The following is a 22,658-nucleotide window of genomic DNA, read 5'->3' on the forward strand; positions in this document are numbered from 1 at the left end:
CATTATTTTCCAAGCAAGTAGGAGGAGGGGGAGGAGGAGGTGTGTAGCAGGATGAATGCTAGGGATTCAGGCAGGCACATGGAGATTTCGTTTGACAGGGAGGGTCTGAATAACAAAGAAAGAGAGAGAGGAAAGGACATTTTGTTCACTGACAGTCAGTAAACGAACCCCCTGATCCTCAAGGAACTGTCACTAAATGCTCCAATTTTATAGGTTCATCTTTATTTAACTTGCACGATACCGAAAATATAAGTGAGTTATTTGTGTCATATAAAAATGTAACCCCTGTTCGACTTCTGTTCTTTGACTCAGCTTACATATGTCACATTGTGCCACTTAAACAACTTTCTTTTCTATTACCTAGTTTTAGTCTGTCAGATTTTCTGAATAAATTAGAAAATGTCATTTCACTGACAGAACTAGACTAAAACTAACATTCAATGCTTCAATCTTTGAAAAATAAATCGCAAGAAGTGACGCTAGTAAACATGCAGCATGTACAACCATTCAGGTTACATAACTTGGCTCAGAGGAAATGTCCAAATGGCTGTTGGCATTTTTTTTAATTTTTGAGCTCAAATTTCAATCTGGGATCGATTCAGTTGCGTCGCGACCTGAGTGACGTAGCGTCGCACGTCAGACCCTCTTAATCGAGCGTGAAAACGCTTGTGTTGATGTCGGCAGCTGCAGTCTCGTCCATTTGCTAACGCACCGGGACCAAACGTCGATCCCCAAGATGTTTTTGTCTGCAGCCATTCGCTCTGCAGTATCGCAGACGGTATGGCTGTGATATTCTTTATAGTTCTGAGTAAAGACTGAAATGCTCTTTTCGATAATTTGGAGAGGAGATGATATGACTCCTCACAAGGGCAAGCAGTGGAGGCCTCTAAGCTAACTAGCTAACGTTGGGTAACATTAGCATGCTAGCCGATTTAGCTGCTGTCAAACGTCCACAAGGTGATCTTTGACAAAATCAGCACTGCAAACGCAAACTTCCTCTGGACATAACTTAAGCAATTGCGTGTTAGAATAACTTGGATATGCCCGTTTGTATAACATTGATTATTAGTTTTTTTGTGGTTAGCACAACTGAAAGTTTTAAACACGTAACTCATTTGATGTTATAGAGAGCGGTGTCTGTTTGTGTGCTGGTATCGTGGCAAATCATTGCCGTTATTAAGTAAGATCAAGGTGGTTAACAGACCTGTAATAGCCTTTATGATTGTCCTATATATTTCTAGTAGTGACTGCCATATAAAGATGCAAATAAAAACACCAAGAATGTATCAAACTAATACTAATCTATTCATGCATAAGTATATGTATTTATATCCCTGAAATGTGTAAATTGAGAGTATAATTTATTTAGGAATGTATACGTTTTGAGGCCAATACAAAGTATTGCTCAAGCTATGTTTCTCTGAGGGTATCCCATGTTGTGGTGGTTTAAGCCTCTTGAATAAAAAACAGAGAAGTCAGATTTGTATCTTGCTAACTGACCTGCAAATTGTATTATTAAAATTTAGGGAATGTTAATTATTCTGTCTCTAGCACTAAGAATTTTGCCTGATTATGGAAAATGAAGGACAAACATTGTCACCAGTTTTTATTTTCCTTTTGAACTCCATTTACCATCCTTTTCATGCATCTTCTTGTCTGAAGCAACACACATAAGTCTCTCTCTCAGGAAGTTCAGTTATTAATTCACATACTACCAGACTTCTTATCTGTCTTCTCCCTCTCTGCACTTGCAGGCCAGGCAGGTCAGGAGTCTGCACCGGTCTGCTGCGCGCGCTGGAGCTGGTGGCATCTTTGTGGTGAGTTACTTTCTTTGCCAAAGTCAAGAAATGTGCAGTAGAAGTTGGATAGAGAGGAGCCACCAGTGCTGTGTAGTCAGGCTTGTTAAATGTCTGTTGAACCCCTCACAATTAGATTTAAGTGCTGAACTGGACCTAGTGGGTTACAATGAATGGGCACCTTTAGGGGGTTATTGTGAATTATTGCAAGAATTGATTGTTAAACTGTTCATGTGCTTCATCTCAATCTATGAGCAAAATGGCCTCAGTGTTTAATGGGGCCAGAATATTTATGGTTTTCAATTTTGTTAGGTAGATTTAATTCTACCTTTTAAATTAGGGACTACTTTTACATGGGAAAGCAGTGAATGCGCTGAGCTACCAGGTAGCACAGAAATCAGGGTTTCTTTGTGGTGCTCATAACATTCCTAATAATATGCAATATTGTCAGAATCTATATGATTGAATTGTCCTTATTACTGACCTGTACACGATCACTTTATGTCAAACCTGTGACTTACAGAAGGTCATATTATTTGTATTTGCTTCAAAATTAATTAGGCAAAAAACTAATGTGTAAAGAGGGTAAATGCACAACTCACAATATTTTTGCGAAATCTCAAAGGAATTAGTTTTCCATGCGCTCTTAATTTATCCTGGGATTAGCCTTTAGAGCCTATTAGAGCCAAGCTTTGCAACAAAAACATCACAGGCGATATTCTCATGTAATGGAAACATGCCATGGTTTCATTGTCCCTTGACGGTAAAGATGTTTTTGGTTTGAGATTGGAGATTGAAATTGAAGATTAAGTCTGGATGAATTGTCTTTGAACCACTCCTCTTATATCAGGGAAGTTGTTTTAGACATCTTTAACTTCAAACACCATTAAATTTAAAGTGCTTCTCTTTCTTAATTGCACAAAGGATATTTGCTGCTCACAAGGGGGCAGTGTGTACAGAAGCTGAAATAATTGCTATCAGTTTTTAGTCTTTTCTGTGGTCTCGTGGAAACACCTGTTTCCCCCCTCTGGGCTTACATGCTTACATGATAGGTTATTCATATTTTATTAGATACAATTAGATACTGCTCATAAGACTTTACTCGCAGGAAAGTGGTAGTTGTGGAGGAAAAATTCACCCTTAATAGCAACTTCACATTTTTGATGGCTTATAAACACAATTTAATATAACTCAGCTAATAAATGTTATTCAAAGATGACAGGATAATTATACTTTTTGGTGAAAACAATGTTAACTGTCCTTTAACACTGTGGTCTTTCTGTTTTAGCACAGAGATACCCCAGATAACAACCCTGATACTCCTTTTGAGTTCACAGAGGAGAACAAAAAGGTAAGGTTGACGTCTGTATTCTGCCGTACATGTAGAGGATGCACTGATGTTTTTTTTTTTACTATTTTTATGAAACCAATATTAATATCTCAAAGTTTTCCAACCTGTATTTTCAATATGCATAAATCAGTAATACAAATGCAGGCAAGCAAGTTAAGCTTTTTAGACATGCCTCTCTTAATCTTATTCTGTTACTAATTGTTAAAATAAATGGTGTGGAAGTCTTACCCCCTTTTTAAGCCAGTCTCTGTTTGATTAGTTTCAGCCAGACAATTTATTTTGATTAATTCAACTTCATATTACTTTTTAAAGCCAATGTCAATCAAAATACAGGATAAGGGCATGTAAATATCTGTGCTGGTAATGCTTTTGTGTGAGCATTGTTAAATTGTTCTACTTGTTGAAGTACAAAATAGGAATGCAATGATTCTTATTCTGAGCAACTCCACTTTCATGGCAAAATGTCTTTTCCCCTTGTAGAGGATTGAGGCCATCATTTCAATGTACCCTGTTGGGCACAAGCAGTCAGCCACCATCCCAGTGTTGGATGTAGCCCAGAGGCAACATGGATGGCTCCCCATCTCCGCCATGAACAAGGCACGGTGATTCTTCTGGAATTAGTTTTCTTAACCTTTAAGGGAAAAAAGGCAGTGTATGGTCCTTCATTAAAATGTTGTCCAACATCTTACTTGTCACATAAGGGTGCTTGCACACCTGAAAGTCCGCACCAAGGTCCAAACCAAAGTTCATGTTTTCATACATTCAGTTAGTTTTGGTTTGGTTTCACACTGCAATTCTGCGACTGCACTAAAGGACTTTACATGACAGACTTACGTCCTGTCGTATGTGGGCTGCGTTTCCCTGTATTTGACATCGATTGGTTTATTAAACAATCCAGCGGGTATCTTTGACAAGAATGAATGAATAAAAAATTAACATACGGTATGCATATTTGACACTATATTATTATTATGGCATTACTACCTGGAGCACCAACTATAGGCTCGTTCAAATTTGCAATTAAACGTCCTCGTTGTGCGAACATTATATCGTTGCTGACAGGAAAGGAGGAGAAAACAGCAAGCAATCCTTCTGCACCTCCGTTTCAGGAGAAACCAAAGATGTATGTGGCAGTGTGCTTCTATAGTGCCTGTCTGTCTGTATAATTGTGCAACTCTGTGCAACCGCCAAACTTCCTGTAAATAGTCTGAAAGTCCGAACCATCAAAAAAATGCTTTCACACCAGAAATGAACCGAACCATGGTTCAGTTTGATCCGGACCGAGAAAACATCTTTTCGTCTGACCAAACTTCGTCTGTTTGTTCCGGTCCGTGGGAGGTTTCACACCTGCAATTTTGGTTCGGACCAAACTGAAAAGTCCGAAAGTCCAGACCAAACGAGGTAGGTGTGAAAGCCCCTTAAGAAAACCACATTAAATGTTTGTAATTGTTTTCATTCAGGTCGCAGAAGTGCTAGAAATCCCTCCAATGAGAGTGTATGAAGTAGCGACATTCTATACGATGTTCCTGCGTCAGCCTGTGGGAAAATACTTCATTCAGATCTGCACAACAACACCCTGCATGCTCTGCAACTCAGACAGCATCCTGGAGGCCATCCAAAACAAACTGGGTAAGAGTCAGATTCTGTTTTAAGACAGGATACCAATAAAGAGATAAAACTGCAGATGAAAACAATCTTTTTATTGTGTGTATTTGAGATAAACAGATTGGGAGGAACAAACATGTAAATATACATTTGTCTCTGCAATTCAAACGACAGTGAGCCTGTAGCAGCAAACAATAACACATACAAGACTGAAACCAAGCCAGACAACCGCTAACCTATTTCAGTCTGTGTGGCATTTAATGGAGCGCCCTCATATTTGCTTGGTCTTTATACGAGCCAAATAGTGATGTTATACTTCTTGTTGTGACTTACATATAGTGTTACGGCTGTCTATCGTCAGGTAGCACTGCTTGAGGTAAAAATGTGTGCTGTTCCAGTAACATAATCCGCAGCTTGTCAGAGGAGATTAGCTAAATGTAAAGCATGTCTTCATTTGTTTTTCCACAGGTATCAAGGCTGGAGAGACTACTCCAGACAAGATGTTCACGCTAATAGAAGTGGAATGCCTGGGTGCCTGTGTGAATGCTCCAATGGTCCAGATCAATGACAACTATTATGTGAGCGCTTGACTACTCTGCAGATGGTTTCCTTACTGAACATTATAACAAAATTATCAAAATTAGGTTAAAACCCCAAAATTAGTTTTGCAAAGAATGTCCTATTTCAGGAGTGCTACCTTTTTTTCCCCCCTCATTGGAAGCCTATGAAGGTGTGGTAAAGTCTGCATATATAAAGCTTGCAACAAATGAATGGAGGAAATGGAAGCCGGGACAGAAAAATAATCAATCTTAAATTAACAATATGGCTGGAATAACAACATAGTCTTGTCCATGACCTCAGTTGGGCAAAATATTAACTTTATGAGCCAGATGTGACATGAAAAGCTCGCCTTTTGGATTTGTGGTTAACAATATCTGAAACTGTATCTGCACTCATTTGCCATGGGGAATTTAATCATTGCAAGCTGAGCACGTGAAGTGAATGACCCATTTAAAGTAAATATGACTGAGAAAGTAGGAATTTTCTGTAGCACCTCAAATAGCTGAGTTGCAATCAGAGTGTGTTACCACAGACAGTACAGGTAGTACTGAGTTTAGCATTTTATGCGGATAATTAGCAAATGCATGCAGTCTTTGTCTATAAATATTTTTGTAACCGCGCACATGTCAGGTTGTAGTGACTGTAAGAAAAACCATATCATTACTTAAAGCTAGGTTAGGCAACGTTGGAGAACTAGCAAGAGATGGCTAGACTTTGAAAGTATCCAACTGAAAAAATCCCACCCCATCTGTGCAAGCCTCCCTCCAAACCCACTCCCTGAAAACCCATTTACGTCCGTGCTGATAGGCCGTGCTTATCACAGTCCTGCAATTAAGCCACAGATATTGGATTTTTTCATTTTGGTGTCAGAGCATTTGTTGACATTTAGACCATTAATACTATATAATAAATTTTTACAGGCACAACCAAAAAAAAAAAACATTAGGGAACATACTGACTATTATTAGACCTGATTCAGTTTTCGAAGCTACAAGCGTCAAAGGGCAGAATTAGGCCCTGCCTACACAAACATGGGTATTTTCAAAACTGTGACTTTTCCTATGCAGTTTGGCCGTTCGTCCACACAGAAACACAGTATCAGGTCACTGAAACTAACAACTTTTGAAAACCCCTGCCAGGGTGAAGAGTTTTTGCCTTGCGACGTCAGAGTGCACGCTGTTATCTGCTGTGTTTGATGTCAGATTGTACGCCACTGTCTGCTTTGTTTATTTTATTAGGCTCTGATTGGCCAATGTGGCTTTATGGTTAGGGTCATATCGCTGCCTGGTTGCTTGGCATGCTGTTGACAGCGCTTGATAGTGTGTTTTTGTGTCATGTAGACAGATTTTTTTTTTTAAATGAAGGAGAAAAAACTACTTGTACGTGTGGACTAGGCCTTATTGTGCATGTCCTTTCATCACTGACACACTGTTTTGAAATTTTGAATATTAAATAAAATTTGAAATTCAGGAAGTCTGATCATTTTGACCAGCTTCGTAAAACCTGCTTTCATATGTCTGAAAATGATTGCTTTTTTAGAATCAGCTATAATTATAAGCTTCTTGTAATATTGCAAAAGTATTATTTGAGTATTACCTCCTAACCTTCCCCATTCTGTCTTTAGGGTTGAAATTAATAGGCATGAGAAGGTGCTCATACAGGTTGAAACTGTTAAGACCTTTTTAATTATCCAGCACAAGACCACTAGCAATGAAAACAAGGGTACTATTCTGCTTTCTGATTTCCAGGAGGACCTCACACCTAAGGACATTGAGGACATTATTGATGAACTTAAAGCAGGCAAAGTCCCAGCACCTGGGCCCAGGTACATATGGAATACCATCATTAATTAGTTATAACATTTTTCTGTTTCTAGAATTGACTAAAACATTGTACGTACACTGATTGTACTTGTAAGACATACTTTGCTTTTCTTTTTCTTCAGGAGTGGGCGTTTCTCCTGTGAGCCTGCAGGTGGATTGACTTCTCTAACAGAGCCTCCTAAAGGACCAGGCTTCGGTGTAAGAGCAGACCTGTAGACATTAAAAGCCACCATTTTCAAAAGCAACTTGTCCCTGAAGCTGATATTATGTTTAACTCAAACATATTGTGTAAATAAACTGTCCATGTACCTATGCTCTAGGTGTCAGTGTGTCACTTACATGATTTGAACAATGGAAAGGTAATAACTGAAAACAGATCTACGCAGATTACAGATTATACATTTTGAATTTAGCCTGTGACAAAAACTACAGCATCTATTAGGCACACATGACAACAGAACTTGATATATCTATATATAGACTTAAAAATAGCTCTTATATTAGTATATCTTCTGGAAACCAGAATTAATATTCTGACATGTCTTTCCCTGATCTTAAATATGTATTGCAGTTAAGTAAGGCTTTTTTCTGCTCTGGACTGTTGTAGCTGACAAATGAACAACACCTATATTCTGTAACATACAGTTTTAGAGAAAATGCTATTATGTTTCACCTATCTTTACCACATGATGCTGTGCTGTAAAAGAAAATAAGCTTATGTCACAGTTTCCATTGTCCAAGAGTAATTCGCATTTATCTTGTGCAATTGTGGCACATGAAATGTTTCCATAACAATCAATCCCCCAAGACAGAAATAATTCACAAAAAACAACATCCAAATACATATTTGTAGTCAGAATTGATTGAATTTATATTACAGCTTTCTGCAATTAGGCCATTTTGACTATCATTGTATATTGAAAAAGAAATAAAGTAATGTTTCAGTGAATATCTTAAATTTGTGTTTCAACTAGGCTTGATTTTGAATGAAGACATCTACAACTCACATCACTTACTACAAACATGGATAACATTAATTGGAAGCTACAACTGGCAAAAGTAACCTTTCTTGGTAATCACAATGTAACTACAAATATCTTGAATGAGCACTTTGACTCATTTAAAATCGTATTATAGCCATCTTAAATTAATATTTACGTAAATTATACATCTTTAAATTTAATTCAGTCAAGCTATTATACATTTTCTTGCCCCAGCCTCCTTCATACAACTACTGCTGGTACTACTGTCATTTCCATCACGCCCCGGTGGCGTTACCGTGTCTAGCCGGTGCCCCTCCCCCACTCAGCTTTCCTCTTGCGACTTTGGAGCTCTGCAACTAGAATATTATGCCTCATGATGCGCATGCGCGCAATATACACCATGATGCAAATGTCACTGCGCAACCAATTCAAATTGGACCGATTCAACGCGTTGGCGGGCTAAAATGGCGAATTAAAGTGACCACCGTATTAATGAAGTTGTTGCCAAGCTATGTAACCGTGCTCACAAGAAAGAAAGGAGCTGCCATTTGACAGTTATTCTCAACCGTGATCTTCGAGAAAGTTCCCACTGCCCGCAACACAGCAGCGGAAAAGATGACGTCAAGTGCCCGTTTTCCCTGTCCATCCCTTTCAGTCCAAATTCACATGCTAATATAGGCTTAAACATATGTTTTACACGCCACTAGCTGACAAAGTCAAAAAGCGCAGAGAACACGCTTAACATTAAAAGTGCGCATTTACTCACATCATCGATAAAACAAGAACTAAATCGTTTGAGACATACCCATCTCAGTCTCTCCAGCAGACGGAGACCTTATAAGCCTGGTGAAGCTCAAGCAGTCACATGACTCCTCACCACCAATGAGAACGACGCTTGCATGTTTTGCTGGGCTTTTCTCCGAGAGGCGACGAACGGCTGGGATGTTTTCAAAACCAGCGATGAACGTCACACAGCCGTAGGGTACGGTTAACGTCCAATATTTAGGAAATAACTGTTTATATTGCGCAATATTCACATATAGCTGGACCTGAATGAGTCGGTGGGAACGCGTAACCCAGTGAAAAGGTGAGTGCAAAACAAGGTTAATTGCCTAGGATATTAAGGGGTAAAAAACGTAGTTAACGTTAGCCATCTGGCTAAGTTGTACAGCGAGCGGGCTAACGTTAAGCTAACGTAAAGTAAACTGCGTGCGAAAATGAAATGTTGTGTGTCTGCGTGGGCTTGGTATAGTTGTGTGCCACGTGCGTTACACACATTGAGTACTGAACTGAAATCTCACCAGTATCTGCGTTTAATAACTCGCTACCTTTTGAAGCGAGAGTACAGAAAGGCGGTAGGAAAATGTCGGGGCGAAACTGAGAGAGCTGGGTTAGCCCGAGTCAGGCAGCCAGTGAGGCTGTGTAGGGCTGGAAACGAGCTTGCTAGCTAACTTAGCTAGATTAAGCGCTGGGGAGGGGGGACGCTATGAGGGCAGTGAAGGGGCTGCAGTGGGCTTTTGTCTCAGGCTGTGCTGTGCTCTCGTGTTGAATATTGTCATTAAAACACGAACTCGAGTAGTCGTTGTGTTGGCCACGGAGTGACATTACACGACATATTTATGTGTGAGGCGCATTTCAGGGCATAACGTTAATGATAGCTGAGCTCGTTATGTTTACTAACCTTAGGCAAGTTGAACATTTTAGCGCTCAACAACATACTGCTGGCTTTGCATTGAAGGCAAGCACGAGCAACGTTACCGTGGGGTGGGTGGTGTTGTCTGCAATGAGCAGCCAACGACTTCGTTTATTTACACCCAGCACAGTTATAGAAGTAGTATCAATCAAATCTAGTGCAAAATATAGTTTTGATTTGCCAATTCATACAAGGAACTAGCATAGCTTGAATAACAAGGAGCTTGCGCCTCCCAGCCAGTGACTGTGACATCTTGGGGGTGTGTTGCCTGATACAAAAGCAGCCTGTTTTAGATGGCTGGCCGTGCGACGACTGCTTTGAACCAACAAAACGTCAACCATAAATTTAAAATGCCTAAACTTAAAGATCTATTCCATAGAGACACCTTTCATACACATTTAAACGAAGCTTTAAATGCTATTCACCTCATACATACATTCATGTACTATTAATATTGGGAGGGGAGGGAAATATTTTCGCCATGGTGTTATAATAGATTTGACATAAATATGAACACATCACAATATAAAGATTTAAAACAACAAATTGTAGATTATTCAAATAGTATAAACACTTAATTCACATAGGATTCTAAATACAATGGCGTTTGTCAGATATTAAATATTTCTAATGTCTTGTGAAATGCAACGACAGAAAAAGCCTAAAATGTAAGACCATGCTAGTATAGTCTGGAAAATGAAAGGCAGAAGTAACAATTTTTGATGTCTTCTTCTATTTACAAAGTAATTGTTATGTGATCATACAATCACAATTGTTTTGTGATCACAAGGGAGCAGTTTGCCTTTCTGTTCTTCTGATCACAAAACAGTTCAAGAATAAAAGGCTTATGTTAACAATGCATAGGAAACCATGCCATGATCACTAAATTATTATTTCATTAACTTGGATCTCATGAGAACAAGCTTGTTATGTTTAGTATTTATCTTATATCCACAAAAACAGTAAAAAATCTTAAACCATGCTCATCCTGGACACTATATTAGAATTTATGTAAAATTAACATTTGACCAGTCACAGGGGATGTATGAATACAAAAGATCTTCTAGATACTTCCAAAAGAAAATTGCCAATTGGTTTGTGGGAATTGAAAGTCAAAACCACTGAATATGTGGCAATTTGCAATTGTTAAATTCACCCTGTGCATGATGTGGCGATTGGGTTTGTGGCATCATTCTGTGTTTTTAGTCTTAACTAGTTACTGCATATTCTCACACCGTTTAACATTACTCATTTAAAAAAGCTCTAAAGCAGTGTTGTCCAAGTACCATGGAAGACTGAGGGACTACAGTTAGTCATTTCACTCATTCTCACACCTTAAACCAGAGAGGAGGAACTAATCGATACAGTTACCTTTGGTACTATACTGAGGATTGAATGACAACCCACATGCTTTCAGTCTTGACACACCAAATTTCAACATGACTTATCTAAAGCACAGGACTTATGATTTAGTCCTTGATGACCAGGAAATGCACGGGTGCACAAAATTGTTATTGAATTAATCTTGTTAATTTGATCATTTTAAATTTAACTGCAGTTATGATAATTTGAGTAGAGCAAAACTTCAATTTGTGTTTGTATCAATAGGTTAACAATGTCCGGCTGGCATTTAATATATGTTATGGTGAAAGTTGTAATTTAATAAAGTAGTTATTTAATGAGTTTTTAACAGGTTAGCTAAAATTTCATGTATTGGTACCTTTTTTTTGTAGGTACTACAATAAACAATGTTGCTGTCTCTCCCTCCATGTTGTTAGTTTGTTGCAAGTTTTTTTTTTGTTGTTAGTATGTCAATGTAATCAGATTCACTTTGTCAAGCATGTTTTTTATTTTATTTTATTTTTTTAAGTATTCTTTTAGTGTCCGGTCCATGAGTGGTTTGTGCTGATATCTCAATACCCAACTGCAGGTCCATGAGAATGGATAAAGATCCTGCGAGTGTACTTGGCTACTGAGGATGCCTCAGATGGTTATTTGGCTGAAAAGTAATGGCTGTCGAGTGAGAATCATTGCATTGCAATATATCACCATATGCTTAATGGATACTCCGTTATAAGTACTGCAGTACCTCTTTGGTGTGTTATTGAGGCGGAGGTGTGTCCTTTTATTTTCTGCAGTCAGTCTGAAATGTCGTGCTCTCTGACGGTTCAATCTTCACCAGTAAATAGGTGTTTGACAACTACGCACAGCGTGTCAACCTTGCCAACCCAGCTGTATTCTAACGTTAACATAGCTATCCTTATTAGCTAGGCTCCTTACATGCTTGATTTGAAAGTGGGTCTCCGACATTGACAGAGTTGTCTTAAGATTATAGATAGATGAACTTCTCAGTTAGTTTTAGAGAGAGAGAGATCCGTGAAGCTCCATATTAAATAGTAGCCTATGTCAACATTGATATTGTGTCGTGTTGCCATAAATAAATCAATGAATGGGAAACACTGCAGTGTGGTGCAGATTCTAGAGACTGTTTTTATGTCACCTTAGTTCTGATAGTTAGTTAAAATCGGCTTTAAAATTTGCGCATGGAAAAACCAATCGCTGAAAATCCCTTCAACAGTCGATAGGCAATCCAATCGGAACAAACCTTAGGGCTGGGCAATAAAACAATAATGACAATTATCGCAATATAATTTTCCTCAATAACAATATATCGTCAGTAAATGTTTGAATTAATTCCAACCATGAACAAATTAGCACTTAATTTTTCTATTAATATAGTTTGTTGAGGAAAAGGGACTGGAAAAACTATTAACTTTGTTGGAAAAAAGATTTTATCATAATTGTTTTGACCTCAGATTTATGAAGTGATCCACTGTTTGGCATCAAGTGTTTATCACGTTCTGACAGTTAACCATCTGGTTTCTTCAATTTTCATTCAGGAGCAAAAATCAGCCTTTAAACTTGAAGGAAATAATGTTGACATTTATCGTGATAATTATCTATCGAATGATATGAAATGTTTTTATTGTGATAACATTTTTGGCCATATCGCCCAGCCCTACCTACTCTATATATAGCTCACCTACAGCCAGATGGAGGCTGTGCCCAATACATTGAAGTCTTGTCCAGTTCATTTGGAGGCTGTCACTTTTTTGTCATTAAGGACAAAAAAAATAACCCTGAAACTCCAACAGCTAGCTTTCTGGCAGTTTTAATGGCCTTAAAACTTTATCATATTGTATTTTTTTAAGTAACATAGCAACAAGCAGTGCCATTTGATCCTGCATATTCCACATAAACATTGCTTTCAATTATGTGCCTTTGGCTGTCATGGCCAATTGACTAATGCCACCGTTAAATCTCCATGCACACCACATGTAGGGTGAATTTGACAGCAGCCAATTGTTGGCCAAAGATTGGTTGACTTTGACTGATGACAGTAACTTTCATAAGCTGTCTCTGAAGTCCAACAGATTCCCACAACAGAAGGAAGAAAAAAAAAATCTGAATTGGCGTTCAATAAGTTGATTTTCTCCTCTATTCTAGCAGGACTTCCTCGACTGACTCATTTTGATCTTGTTATTGTTGCTCCTCCAGTGCTTTTTCTTTCACTATTACCCATCCTTCTTTCCCTTAGACGTTAGATTTGTTTTTGTTGCTTACCCACAATGCCTTTGCACATTTTATCACACCAAGGAACGGGCCGAATGCTCGGCCTGCGGTATTGCTGCATGCAGCTTTCTCTAAAACCTCTCATCCAAACAACTTCACACTCGACAATGCGCTTCTTTAGTCCTGATCAATACATCTGCCATGACATAGTTGCATAAAGCGTCATGTAGGTGCAAAAGCTCACGCGAACATTTTATGGCCTCACTGTAGTTAATGCCCCATTCACTGTCTATGCATAAGCCCCAGATTTTATACGCGTCATACCACAACACTGTGGCTTGAGGTGGTGATGTTCACTGGAGAAAGCAGGCACACTGCATTCAGAGTACGTGGAGTAACACCAAGATGGGAGATGTCCAAATCTATACTGTTGCAACCCTTTTAAAAAAAATTATGAGATGATAAAATCAAAACACAGCCACTTGCATGTTCACAACTCCCATCAGCAAAGGAGCATATATATCGCCAACAACCAAAACAAAATACATAAAAGACAAATCAAACAGCGTGTTACTGCATTGACTAATTACTGTTATTACATTAACTAATGTAACAACTTAGCCTATATCCAATTATATTGAGTTAGACCCCTTTACACATTGCGTAAAAATGATTCCCGTATCCAGATTGTATCTAGATAATGATTTTAACAACATTACATTTACCTGGTATTAATGTGTCTCCAGTGTCCACATTGAGATCCGATTGCCCTCAAACAACCAAACGCCACATCTTTGTGTTTAGTGCTTTATATTGCTTTATAACTATAGGCTGTATAATAACTTTCTGTGCTCGCTTTCCACAGTGATTTGTTTTCCTCCATGGATTATACGCTCATGTTTTCCTATTTTAAGCAGTGTGCCAATATTATAGCTCAGCCTGAATGAAAGTGAAAGTTCCGGCCTGGCATTATTTCCTTGCACTACCTTTTTCATAATTTGTACTCCTTTATTTTAGTAGGTTTTATTAAGTTGAACTCAACTGTGTGTTAGATCATATTCACAAATGGATACATTCAGTTCACCCATCTTTAGAAATACAAGCACGTTCAATTAATGTCTCCGTTTAAGTGCATTCATGCACAACACTGTATGGACACACTGCCTGTATGCGCCATCAAACGTTTTTATTTGCGGAAGACTGCGACCAGTATGTATTTCTGCCCAAGTAGTTGTATGTGGATTTGCATTTACACATGTGTTCGGTTTTGATCACAATGCTTCCCTGACCACCTCCAGGGGTGGTTGTGCTATCCGATGGCAATCCGATCACCCAAACGCATTTCAATGCCAGGTGTAAAGGAATGGATAGATCTCTACGTGTGACTCCCTGTTTTAACAAGAAACAGAAGTCGTGCTCAAGGACAATTCTCACTCTGAAATCTTGTGAAAGGCGAGTTATTGCAGGAAATGAGGGAGATGTACACAACAAACTCCTCCAACTTTGACTTGTATTTCCACCGTCGTCTTCCTTCAGCAACTCTCCTCTAGGGCTGGCGAGTATGGACCAAAAACTCATATCCTGGTACTGTTGGGCAGAATTCCGGTATAAAATATTTATCAGTATTTTCTGCTACGGTGGGGTGGTTTTAGCGGCAATGTTTTTCCTATTTGTAGTAACTTAGCTTGTTTCTTATTTCACCGTTTTAATTATACTTCATTCTCCACCTTATTTAAGTGTCATTCACTTATTGAATCTGCCTCCTTCAGTTCTCTTCACACTCGTAGACCTAACATACCTCTGCTGCAAACACGTCAGCTTGCCCCGCTTCTTTCCGTCTCTCCCTGTATATCTGCTCCAATAACTTTCTCCATCAGCAGTAGGCTATGTTGCCGGAAAAAACCCAGACTTGTCTACTGGACTTTTCCACCCACGATTCCATTCACAGCAGCAGCTGAGCTGCATGTGGAGGAGGCGTGTTGACGATGTAGCCAACGTGGTAGCTAACGAGTGACATTTGACTGGTGTGTTGACTGTCGTTTTACCTGGGCTGCTCTTGTAAAATATTGCGACTGGTAACGTAATCACTGTGTTTCTGTGAAAAATGCTACAGTGGACCGCCGAAGTAAAGTGTATGTGTGGGGAAACGTTGACTGAACTGTTGGGGTTTTTTTTCTTTTTACAAGCCAGGTGTTCAGCGTTGACCAGCACTGTCTCTCCCTCCATGTTGTTAGAGAGTTTGTGAGTAATCGGCTACTCGCAGACACAGAGGGAGGGACGGGGCTGCACGGTAAGGGAGAGAGAGAGGAGCAAACGCTGGCAGGACTTTACAGAAACATATTAAATAACTCCACATCAAACTATATCGGTATAGACGGTATTGTCTAATTTTATATCTCTTTTGAAATTATATCGGTGTACCTCCATTATACCGCCCAGCCCTACTCTCCTCTCATGAGATATCAGAGCGGGATTCACTGTTGTTAGCTTAAGCTTATGGCATTTTACACTGCATAAATTAGTCGGCTAGCAGACTTTCCTCTGTTCGCAGCTAAAATTTACATATTATTTATACTTTTTCTTACTATTGGCGCAACGTAAGAAGTTTTTGTCAGGAAGTAAAGCCCTGTTTCTGTAGCAATTTAGTAGATTGGCATGAATTTCATATGTAAACTCTAAACTTAGTCCAACCACAAAAAATAAAGCAGGACAATGGAGGGAGTTGAACCCCATCTCAGTAAACTGACTGACACCAGTGTCTTTTGCTTTTTGTGTCAGAAATGTTTTGAAAAGTAAAACCTGCATTACATCTTTTTTTTCTGATCTTTAGCCTTTGTTTTTTGAGTCTTATATTCCTAGACTCAGCAGAGTCAGGGCTATTGAATGGTGATGGTGGCCATTTAAAGCAAAAATAGCATTCAACTTAATAGCAAACGTGAAATTATCAACAAGATGCTGTTATTGTTAACAGCTAGCTATTTGGAACGAGGCTAATTCCAGGGAAAAAAGCCTTCGTTATGAAAGTTACATCGCTGATTCTTGAAAAGTTTGAGTATAGCGACGCATAATGTCAAATTCGGTGGCCTTTTTCTATATCTGTTGTTGAATGTACTGTAGTGGCGGAGAGTGAGCTGTACCTGGCATGCCATTCTGCAGTGTAACAGCTAATAGGGGTCAAGTTGTCTTAGTCAAACTGAGTTAGTTTCTTTTCTACATGAATAGTTTGCCTGCTATTTAGACTACTTAATTTTAAGAGCATTTTATTTGTGTTCTCGACATAATAGTATATTGTATAATAGTAAAATTATCAGCCTAGTGAATTCATTAAAATGTAAATACTGATGAAAAATTGTTTATTGCACTCCTGCTGTGGTGCTAGTCTGAAGAACATTATAACACTCAGCTAGTGAGTAGATTTGGTCAATATTATTTTCTCAGTCTATCTTGGCAACATCCCGTGCCAACATTCATCCTCTGATCTTACCCGGATGCATTGAGTGACGAGTCTGGATGCACAAAAATCAGATTTTCCTTACATTTCTGCCAGATCATAAATATCGTATGAGGGAGGGACTGCACTCACATAAATTTTACACGTGCAGTTCATGCAAATGTTCGTACAAGCAGAGAGGGCGTGAAAAAGCAATGCAGACACATGTAAAGAAATACAACCTTAGGAGGTGCAAGTATACCATTAACACAACCTCTTTACAACCTGATGTCCAGTCAACCTGAAATGACAAATTTGCTAGATAACCTTTGAACCTTTTCCAGATTTCCTTGCTTGTTAAACACTGGCACAGAAAGAACCTACTGTATATGTAACTGGGAAACCATACCATGGCTACTATAGCCTTTCCAGACATACCATCAGCCTCTTAGCCAGAGAATAGGGTATTGACCAAGGTGTACTGTAAAGCAGGAACAATTATGTAAGGTCATACAGTATGCCCTAGTGTAGGGGAGGAATATCTTTTTCATCAGGATGGAGTTTTTTATGCAATGGGTTTTTTCAGCATGGATAGGACATAACATGTGTTGCCATTTCTTTATTTGCTTTTGTGTCCTACATGACATCCGTTTTAACACCTTTATACTTTGTTGCGTACCATAACAGACTGATTTATTAGGTAATTTAAGAAAAGGCAAAGAGGTGGCAGGGTACGAAAGTGACCTTCACAGTGAGGTTGAGGTGGGGTATAAATGCAGATCTCAAGGTCTGTAATGGTGGACAAACAAAATTCCACCAGTTCGAGCCTCAGTTCACTGAATGTTTGGTCTCTGTTTCATGTGAACCATAAGAGGACTACTAAAGGTGGGGCCCTTTTTGTACTATAGACACATGGAGCTAAGCCTAGCTGGCTGTGAGATGTTTGGCCTATAATGAATTCTGATTATAAAACAGCTATAAAGTATTGACCTTTTACAGAATACTACAGGATTCTGTGCAGTTCCTCTTTTTTGTTTTGAGTGATCACACCAGCGCAGTATTTAGGGAAACCCCCCTAACTGGTCAGAGTTTTTGTTTGACTCTTCTTACCCCTCAGCAAGACCAATTCTCCCTCCATGATACAAATTACAGTTGGTGATTATTGTGGCCTGTGTAGATCATAATTCAGGTGTTTGTCTAGGAATCCTTCTAACTTGGTCATGTTGATGGTAGAGCAACATGTGGAAAGGTTGTTATAAATGAAAAGAAAAATGCCACAGAGAGCCAAAGGCACAAAAAAAAAAAGATCCGTTTCCTCTATGTTAGGCAGCTTAAAATTCTGTTCTGTATCACTTTCACTTCCAGCTGTAGACCACATTTATTGTGTTGCAGTTCAAACAAGACTATGAAAGCACTATTGCTGTTCAGTCAGAGGTGCCAGGCCTGTGCCCATCTGCAGTTGGCTCCATCAGCCGAGTATCGAGTATCTGCGTCTTCAAGAGGCTCAGCAAGGGTGCGTTTGTGCTTGTGTGTGTATCTTTGTGTGAAGAGGGTGGAGCCTCCTGATTACACAACGTGTTAGCCTTTGCCAGCAGCTGAATGTGTGCAGTGCGTTGTTTTTGTTTGGTACGTTGAGTGCAGTATCTCGTTGATGTTGCCTTGATAATCCACCATGTGCTTTTTAAAGACTGATAATTTGAGAACCTGTGACCTTCCTACAGGAGAATACAGAATGACAGCGCAGAAATGAGGAGGAAGGACAGGCTGGGTTGTAATATTACAGCGCTCTGGGTTTTTAATCATTAATGACCCCTTACAGTTTCCTTTTTATGAATGAGGAGTGAGAAATAAAAGTATGTGTTGATAGTTTAGGAGGGAAAAAGACAATTTGATAATGGGTGTGTGGTTTTCATTCTTCATTGCTTGGCTGCCTTCACTTAACTGATGCCTAAGAAAGCAGTCATATCCTGTTTACTCTGGCTCTCACAGTGACCATGCTTTCTGAGGGCCAAGGACCCTCCTGCTGCGTAATAGTTAAGTGAGCATTTCAGTCACAGGACAATTGCTGTGAATGTCTTAGGGTTGGATTTGTTGCATCTACCTTTTGTTTGTGGAATTAAACATAGTATTTCTCTGACCTCAAACTTTTTTTTTTCTGAATCTGGCTAATCACTGACAGTACTATGGTTTACTTTGCATGCTGCTTCAGTACTATACATGTCTGTGCTTGTTAACCTATGTTTAAACCAGAGCTAAAAACGGCATAACCACATCTACAACTACATTACTGCTTTCATGAAAGTTAAAGAGGTTATATGCAGATTTTTAGGTTCAAAATCTTATTTAGGGGTTGTACCAGAACAGGTTTACACGGTTTACCATATTTTTGTCATACTAATCTGTTTCAAAACAAAACCGAAACAGAAAAAAAACAGACATCGGTTTTTGTTTTTCTGTTTTAAAAACAAAATGGAAAAATATAGTATATAATTTTGTTTTAAATGTGTCAGATTAGTGTAGCTTTGTGTGTTCTACTTAATAAACCTGCAGCAGATACACTTGGGCGATGGCGGTGCCTGATTAAATGTAATTAAGATGAGCTTGAACATCAACATAAGTGGGTTTTTAGTTGATAAAACAGGAGGCTCAACAGTTCAGTTTGTAACTCACTAGCAACTGGGACAGGAACTGAACGACTCAGAAGTTGCCTGAGAATCCTCCGGTTTTTAAGATTTCTCAAATTAATTCAGTGATAGCACACAGCAAACATGAACTGTTAAATCGGCAAGCTGTATATTAACGAATCATACATGGATTAAAAGGTTCGGGTAATTTTCGTTCATCCTCTACACGGTTTCCACCTGACCTTTATTTTCTTCGTGAGATGGAAGAATCAAGTTTCATAAGAGCCTTCAGCTGCACTAAGGACACGGATTAAGCTATGTGTAAAACAGGAGCATCGAACTTCATCCAGCCAGGGGGAATGAACACTGACTGTCCAGTGCGCCGGTTCCACTGGCAACACAATGCATATTAGGTCTACCGGTTGGGAAGCGGGGCGCTGGAGTGTACAGGGCGAGAGAGAGGAGGTCGTGGGAGCGACCTGGTGCGCTGCGGACGGTTGGTGATCATTATCTCTGGTTAGATGAAGCCTGACGCAGAGTACAGCTGTTGCAAACAACAGGCGCACGTGTACAGTAGCCAGTTAGTTTGAAAACCAGCAGGGATACAACACCGGTCATAGATAGAACAAAACGCAGCTGCTTTGTTATTCCATTTTGGTTTTAAAACACAAAAAACGAACCACACGAGTTGATATTGCACATTGCTGCAGCTCCTCTTTTCACCCTGTGTGTTGAACGCTTCGTTTTAGCTATGGAGTGATACATCTTGCCTCTACAAGATCTTTGTTGGGAGTTGCACATGCGCAGTTCCTAGTTAAGGACTACTAGCCAAACAGAAGCAGAGTAGGGTGGGTTGTGAAAGCACGGCTTTGGTTCAGCAGTACGTGTTCCCCTTACAAGCTTAGCAACATCGACTGGAGCAAGAGTTTCAGAGTGGTGAGCTATTGATTTGTAACAAATGTATCTTTCATCCATTAAGTTTTAACTGAGCACTGTCTCTACATCACAGTAACAACTTGTAACACAGTAACAATGTCCATTGACTGCCTATTTTTCTGCCGGTGTTTCTGAGGGCGTGTCAGACTAGCCGCTTGGCGAGCATTGATGAAGGATTAATTGTTTTCAAATCAAAAATTGTGTTTTGAAAAAACACGATTAGCTAATCGTGAAGACGGCGATTAAAATGTAGGTTAATTATAAGTGTTTAAGCAGCAGAGCCTTGAGCCTACACGTTGTTAACTTGTTGTTAATTAGTCATTTTGTGTGCTTCAACTACGGATAACATCCCTCTCTACGATCCCTTCCCGCTCTCTGCAGGCTAATGTTTCATATCTACATGGAGCATTTCAGAATAAGAGCGTTTTGCCCATCTGATTTTGCTGACTTGTTCAGATTTTGCTTATTTGTTCAGTTGTCCTTGATTTTTGTGCTTCTACCATGGTTAAGACTACATAGTAGAATTTTTTTCTTTTTTGTCTGTTTTAACTCTCTTGTTATTGTTGACATGAGTGGGAGTCTGCAAAGGGTGTTTTATTATGGAAATCAACCAGATTCTCTATGCCGTTTTATATCTATCTATCAGCATTCAGCCTATTTATATAGCATAGTTAATACACAAGGCAGTTTCGAAATCAAAGAGTGTGTTGAACATGTTTGTTTACAGTGTTTTCAGGGGGAACTAGTTCACATTGCTATACAGTTTACAGGAATGCAAGTATGTGCAATTAGACTATTCCAGTTCTGTGTTAGGTTAAAATGTGCACAGCATGACTGATGTTGAATATAATGAAAGTAGAACTTGTCATCTTTGAAGTATTATTTAAAGTATTTCTTAGAAAACATTTAGAGTTCAAGTTTAAAGGCTGATTTTTGCTCAGGAGTGAAAGTTGTAGAAATCAGATGGTTAATTGTGGCTTTAAACTATTCTTTATGATCAGAACAAACACTTGCCAAACAGTGAGGCAGAACCACAAATCTGAGGTAGAACATTCAAAACAATTATAATTAAATCTTTTCAACAAATAGTTGTGTAGAATTCTCAACAAAATAAATATCTTAATAGAAAAATGAAGCGCTACTTCGTTTGAGATGCAAATAAATTAAGTCAGAAATGAATTGAACACTTGTTATATTGTTATGGAGAAATTATATTGTGATAATTATCATTGTTTTATTGTCCTGCCCTGAATGATTCCCTACTGTGGGTAATGGTGATAGATCTCAGCTAGCTTGAAAATATTCTTAAACCATATTTTATGCTGTCATTGCGGTGCTAAACAGCAGTTTAAAAAGATGACAACACCTTTAGGTGATGTATGTTTGTTTGATAAGTTTTAATATGATGGTGAAACATAAACTGGTGTCATTCAGTAGTGTGCCTTTGTGCATCAGCAGTTACTAGATGCGTTGGTGCGTAACGTAGGAGTAATAGTTTCACAACTGATCTGACGTTTTCTCATTTCCAGATAAGACCATACCTCTGTTTCTGGCCTCTTCTCCTCTGCTGACAAAAATGCACTAAAAATAACCAAATCTCGATTCAGAGCAACTGTAAATGGGGTTAGCTGCTAGAGACAATTTGAGCTGCTTCACAGTAAAAGCCCCCCAGTGCTGCCAGTATTTACTACGTACGTATTTATTTCTTGACTAATGACGGTTTAAAATTGTTTTTGAGCATGTAGATTTATTTAGAGTCATTCATTTAGAACAGGGTTGGTATAATGGGAAAGAGTTGTTTATGCTAGTATCAGCCACCTCAGCAACACACGACGCACACAGCAACACACGACGCACACATCATCTGAAATCACAATAAAGCAGTAGTTTACTCCTGTATCTGAAATGGTATTTGTTAATTGTGCCCTTGAGTGTAAAAATGCGAGACTAGCTGTTTCTTGCCCTTCTCGTTGCCAGCAGCGCCCCTCCACACCGCCTAAGAAAAATTGCGTATCTCCATGCCTGTGCATCAACTTTGTATGTAATCACACCGCCCCAAACCCTCGCTTTGCTTTTGGTGTGAATGCACAGTTCACCTTTAGCCCCACAGCCTAGCGTTTTAAATATAATACTTGAGAATCCAAATCAATAAAGAAATATTGATATGACTGAATATGCTGCTTCTGATGCAGTGCTGACTATAGAAATACTCTCTCTAAAATGTTAGTATAGCTGGAAATGGTTGCTGCAAATGATTTATTTATTGCTGTGGGTAGTTTATCT

General features: G+C 39.0%; 2 protein-coding genes and 1 long non-coding RNA gene across 4 annotated transcripts in view; 2 read left to right on the top strand and 1 right to left on the bottom strand.

Annotated features, from left to right (window-relative positions):
• Positions 1 to 626: 626 nt before the first annotated feature.
• Positions 627 to 7,450, top strand: ndufv2 (NADH:ubiquinone oxidoreductase core subunit V2). The gene is made up of 8 exons (XM_038717504.1): positions 627 to 778; positions 1,755 to 1,817; positions 3,085 to 3,147; positions 3,628 to 3,744; positions 4,608 to 4,776; positions 5,221 to 5,330; positions 7,062 to 7,138; positions 7,259 to 7,450. Exons 1-8 carry the CDS (start codon positions 737 to 739, stop codon positions 7,350 to 7,352), a joined length of 735 nt encoding a protein of 244 aa, XP_038573432.1. The 5' UTR covers positions 627 to 736; the 3' UTR covers positions 7,353 to 7,450.
• LOC119901816 lies at positions 3,150 to 7,362 on the bottom strand. Its single transcript, XR_005444253.1, has 2 exons — positions 7,238 to 7,362; positions 3,150 to 3,778 (listed from the first exon to the last, which is right to left on the bottom strand). It is a non-coding gene; the product is annotated as an uncharacterized LOC119901816 (long non-coding RNA).
• Positions 7,451 to 9,061: 1,611 nt separating the features above from the next.
• ankrd12 (ankyrin repeat domain 12) overlaps positions 9,062 to 22,658 on the top strand; it is a 42,951-nt gene continuing 29,354 nt past the window's right edge. For both annotated transcript variants that reach the window (XM_038717502.1, XM_038717503.1), the window contains exon 1: positions 9,062 to 9,206. The gene's annotated coding sequence lies outside the window, so the exon portion shown is untranslated. The remainder of the gene's footprint in view (positions 9,207 to 22,658) is intronic.

The sequence above is a fragment of the Micropterus salmoides genome, unplaced genomic scaffold (genome assembly GCF_014851395.1).
Source record: "Micropterus salmoides isolate LMB-PRFRI ecotype aquatic unplaced genomic scaffold, ASM1485139v1 Ms_hic_scaffold_14, whole genome shotgun sequence".
Taxonomy (NCBI): Eukaryota; Metazoa; Chordata; class Actinopteri; order Centrarchiformes; family Centrarchidae; genus Micropterus; species Micropterus salmoides.

Bases quoted from the DNA above. Each gene is read 5' to 3' on its own strand.
- ndufv2 (XM_038717504.1), top strand. From the start codon at position 737: ATGTTTTTGTCTGCAGCCATTCGCTCTGCAGTATCGCAGACG. The intron at 779-1,754 runs GTATGGCTGTGA...CTGCACTTGCAG, and splicing joins GCTCTGCAGTATCGCAGACG to GCCAGGCAGGTCAGGAGTCT. The intron at 4,777-5,220 runs GTAAGAGTCAGA...GTTTTTCCACAG, and splicing joins GGCCATCCAAAACAAACTGG to GTATCAAGGCTGGAGAGACT.